Source organism: Pocillopora damicornis, chromosome 13, assembly GCF_964200805.1.
Source record: "Pocillopora damicornis chromosome 13, jaPocDami1.2, whole genome shotgun sequence".
Taxonomy (NCBI): Eukaryota; Metazoa; Cnidaria; class Anthozoa; order Scleractinia; family Pocilloporidae; genus Pocillopora; species Pocillopora damicornis.
This window is the reverse complement of record NC_142682.1, coordinates 9,843,596-9,848,247: the sequence shown is the minus strand read 5'-3', so window position 1 is coordinate 9,848,247 and position 4,652 is coordinate 9,843,596. Positions and strand designations below refer to the sequence as shown.

The 4,652-nt window shown below is 46.7% G+C and overlaps 1 protein-coding gene across 1 annotated transcript in view; it reads left to right on the top strand.

Moving 5' to 3' along the window:
- LOC149035410 (uncharacterized) overlaps positions 1-3,920 on the top strand; it is a 5,946-nt gene extending 2,026 nt beyond the window's left edge. Inside the window, exons 1-2 of the mRNA XM_089191277.1 lie at positions 1-3,361; positions 3,473-3,920. The exon at positions 1-3,361 is cut by the window's left edge and continues 2,026 nt beyond it. Coding sequence (XP_089047403.1) covers positions 1-3,361; positions 3,473-3,920 — 3,809 coding nt within the window. The remainder of the gene's footprint in view (positions 3,362-3,472) is intronic.
- The last annotated feature ends 732 nt before the right edge of the window (positions 3,921-4,652 follow it).

Below are 4,652 nucleotides of genomic sequence, written 5' to 3'. Positions count from 1 at the left end.
AATCATATCGGCCCGATCCGGTCCAAAGTCATCAAGTAAGTGCAGAGGTCGCGAACGACGACAGTACAATCTCCAACCCCAATGTCGGTGTGTGTAGCGCTGTGAGTGGGCAAGGCATTGTAACAAACTCTTTAATCATCCCAGTCTATGTGTTTCGTAAGAGTCACCCCGAACTTAAAGTCAAGGTTTATGCGTTATTGGATGACGCTAGTGACACGACGTTTATCAAAACGGACGTGAAAGATAAGCTTGGAATCCCTGGAGTTAATTCGAAACTTATCCTCAGTACCATGCTTGGAATTGAAGAAATCAACGTTTGCAGAGTGGATGGGCTGGTAGTTGAGAGGATAGACCAGCGCGTTCAAGTCGAGCTACCCAGGACGTACTCCAGAGACCAGATACCATCAAGAAGAGACCAGATTCTTAGTCCTGAAGTTGCAGCTGTGTGGCCACATCTCCAAAAGATGAAAGAGAAGATTATGCCGTATCAAGAAAGCTTGGTAATCGGATTGCTAATTGGCTGCAACTGTCCGAAGGCGATCAAGCCTAAAGAAGTTATTTTGGGTAAGGGAGAAGATCCTTATGCCGTCCGCACTCTCTTAGGATGGGGAATAATTGGTCCCGTCAGTCCGTTAGAAGGTATCCAGCCGAACTGTGGAGAACATTTAGCGTCGTCTGGTAATAGAATCCTTGCGTATGAAGTTGATACTGGCCGCTGTAGCAACCGCAGCTTCGTTCTCAATTCTCAAACTAACGAAGAAATAAATCCTTTCGCAGTGACACGAATGTTCGAACGGGACTTCTCAGAGAATTCTATTCCTGGATTGGGGCTTTCAAAAGAAGACAGAAGATTCCTCGCCATCGCCAGGGAAGGAATTACCCAACTAGAAAATGGCCACTATGAATTGCCCCTGCCCCTGAAGAATCGGAATGTTGTTCTTCCTAACAACCGTGAGTCAGCCTTTCGTCGCTTGTTACAACTCAAAAGAAGATTCATGGCCGACAGAAGATACTGTGACGACTATGTCACCTTCATGGAGAATATGATAGAGAAGGGTTTTGCCGAAAGGGTGAAACAAAGCGCCTCTTCGTCGTCATATACGGAACAACGAAACGTCTGGTATATCCCACACTACGGAGTATACCATCCGCAGAAACCAACTAAGATTCGCGTTGTTTTCGACTGTGCCGCAGAGTTCAAGGGAGAGTCTCTGAATAAACACCTGTTACAAGGCCCAGACCTAACGAACACTCTTACAGGTGTCCTAAACAGGTTCCGTCAAGAGCAGGTGGGGATAATGTGTGACATTGAGTCCATGTTGTATCAAGTGTACGTCGCCGAAGAGTACCGGGATCTACTGCGCTTCCTGTGGTGGGAGGATGGAGACTTTTCGAAGGATCCAATTGAGTACCGAATGACTGTGCACCTTTTCGGTGCAACCTCGTCTCCTGGTTGCGCCAATTTCGCTTTAAAGAAGACTGCGCAAGATAACGAGCGCGAATTGGGATCAGCTGCCGCTGACTTTCTGCGGAACGACTTCTATGTGGATGATGGATTAAAGTCCTGTGCCACGATTGAGGAGGCAAACCATTTGATCAAGTCGGTTAAAGAAATGTGCAGAAGAGGAGGTTTCAACCTGCAGAAGTTCGTGTCCAACAAGAAGGAGGTCATAAAGAACATCCCAGTAATTGACAGAGCTGATGACCTCAAGAGCATAAACCTCGATCTTGACAAGTTACCCATGGAACGAGCACTCGGTGTTCAGTGGTGTATTCAGTCAGACACTTTCCAATTTCGTATAGCATTGAAAAATCGTCCGTGTACAAGAAGGGGAATCCTCTCCACCGTCAGTCCTATTTTTAATCCGCTTGGTTTTATTGCACCAGTGCTATTAGAAGGGAAGAGTATTCTACAAGATTTGTGCCGAAATGGTGTGGATTGGGACGACCCAATAATACCTGAGGGGATCAGAGCAAGAGGGGAAAGATGGAGGACCAAGCTTTATGTTCTTCAGCACTTTTCGATTCCCAGATGCTTTAAACCTGATGACTTCGGAACAGTAGTAAAGAAAGAGCTGCACCATTTCTCTGACGCCAGCACTAAGGGTTATGGTCAATGTAGCTATCTGAGGCTTCAAGATGATTCTGGCAGAATCCATTGTGCCTTTGTAGCTGGCAAGTCGCGAGTGACCCCCCTCAAGCCTGTCACAATTCCACGCCTTGAATTACAAGCCGCGGTGACTTCTGTGAAGATAAGCCAACAGATACGTCAGGAGCTAAGCCTTGGTGACGTCCAAGAGTTCTTCTGGTCTGACAGCAAGGTTGTTTTGGCCTACATCGCAAATAAAAGTCGTAGATTCCATGTTTTCGTTGCCAATCGAGTTCAGCTCATTCAAGACTCGACCTCAGTGAATCAGTGGAAATACGTTGAAACTAAGCTAAACCCGGCAGATGACGCCTCCCGCGGTCTCAGTCCAAATGCTCTTATTACTTCGAAGTGGCCTACGGGACCTGCATTCTTATGGCAGGAGGAGAATGAATGGCCCTTCGATGAGAAAGTTTTGCCAGATCCCAGCCAAGTACTGCCCTATGACCCTGAGGTCAGGAAAGTCACCGCTTTAGCTACAATGTCGACGAAGAAGAAGCTGAAGATTACAGACCGTTTGGAGTACTTTTCTGATTGGTTCCGTGCCAGAAGAGCCATTGCCTTAAGTCTTCTGTATCTTCAAAGGCTACGAGAGCAAGCCTTTGCAGAGCTCAAGGTCAGCAATAAGAAGGCGATGCTTCAAGTGCACGATCTTCAAGAAGCAGAGAATGTAATCATCAAGTCCGTCCAGTGTACCGCCTTTCCTGAGGAGCTTAAGTCGTTGAAGTCCTCACAACATGTTAAATCCCTCGAAGACAGATTGGCCGCACCACCAGAGATAAAGTTTAGTCCGAAGCAATCCTCCCTATATAAGCTAGATCCCTTCCTTGACTCGCAGGGAATTCTACGCGTTGGCGGCCGCCTTAGAAATGCTTCACTCCCGTTTGAAGTCAAGTTCCCTACGATCCTACCTCGAAGAAGCCACGTGACTACCCTCATTATCAGGTACTTTCACGAGAAGATAAAGCATCAAGGGCGGGGCATGACTTTGAATGAGATAAGAGCCAATGGTTACTGGATCGTGGGTGGAACAAGTGCAGTTGGAAGCTACATCTGGAGCTGTGTTGTCTGTAGAAAGATGCGTTCTGCAGTGGTAGAGCAGAAGATGGCAGATCTGCCAGAGGACCGACTAGAATCTGCTCTACCTTTCACATTTTGTGCAGTGGACTACTTTGGCCCCTTTTCCATCAAAGAAGGCAGAAAAGAAATGAAGAGGTACGGAGTTCTGTTCACATGCTTAGCTTCAAGAGCCATTCATTTGGAGACTTCCACTTGACTTGAAACGGATGCCTTTATAAATGCGCTTCGTCGTTTTATATGCCGTAGAGGGCCGATTCTCCAACTACGAAGCGACCAGGGAACGAATTTTGTTGGCGCCAAGCATGAGTTGAAGGCTGCGCTTGCAGAACTCGACCACGAACGCATCAAAGCAGAATTACTTCAGAAGAATTGTGATTGGTTCGCCTTCGCTATGAATGTTCCATCTTCAAGCCACATGGCTGGAGTTTGGGAGCGACAGATCCGTACAGTCAGAAGTGTCATGTCCCCACTTCTTCAGAATAATGGCCTACAGCTGGACGACGAGTCGCTTAGAACGTTCATGTGCGAGGTGGAGGCCATCATTAATAGCCGTCCGTTGACAGTTGATCTCTTAAGTGACCCAGGTTCGCTGAGCCCCTTGACACCCAACCACTTACTCACAATGAAGACGAAAGTTGTTCTCTCGCCACCTGGCGTTTTTCCGGCAGCCGACAAGTTCTGCAGAAAGCGTTGAAGGCATGTCCAACATTTGGCCAACGAGTTCTGGTCACGATGGCGGAAAGAATACCTGCTTAGCTTACAACAACGTCAGAAGTGGACAATGTCCCCGAAAGATGTGGGTGTGGAAGACATCGTTATCATTAAGGATGATAACGCTCCCCGCAGTCGTTGGCAGCTGGCACGTGTTTGTGCAGTCAACCGAAGTTCTGATGGACGCGTTCGCACGGTGAAGTTAGCTCTAGCAGACGCCTGTCTTGATAAGAGAGGAAGGAGAGTCAAGGAAGTGAAGTTCCTGGAGCATCCGGTTCAGAAGCTTGTCCTGTTGATGTCTCAAGATGACTATGAGAGCGAATCCCGGGGTGAATCCCAGCCGAGGAGCCATTGACTTTGATGATCATTTGATAGTTTTAAGCATGAACATTGAGACTTTTTATAATGTTTATTTATCCTTAGCCAATTAGCCTATTTTTAGTGAAACACGTTGGTGTTTCAAGGGAGCCATGTAAATGCGTGACTTTCAAAACTTGCGTGACATTTGCGTTACAGTTGGCCTTTGTGCCATTTGATTCCTTTAAATAGTTTTTCTCTCCCGCTTTCATTAATCGCCTGTTCATGTTCGGAGTGCATACAAAGTTAATTTATAAAGTGTGATTTCAAGCCACTGGTGTATAGGGACTGATATGTAAGTTGTTTTCGCTTTTTTGTTGTTTATCTCGTTTCGAGCAAGCTCTTTCGTCTTTATTTG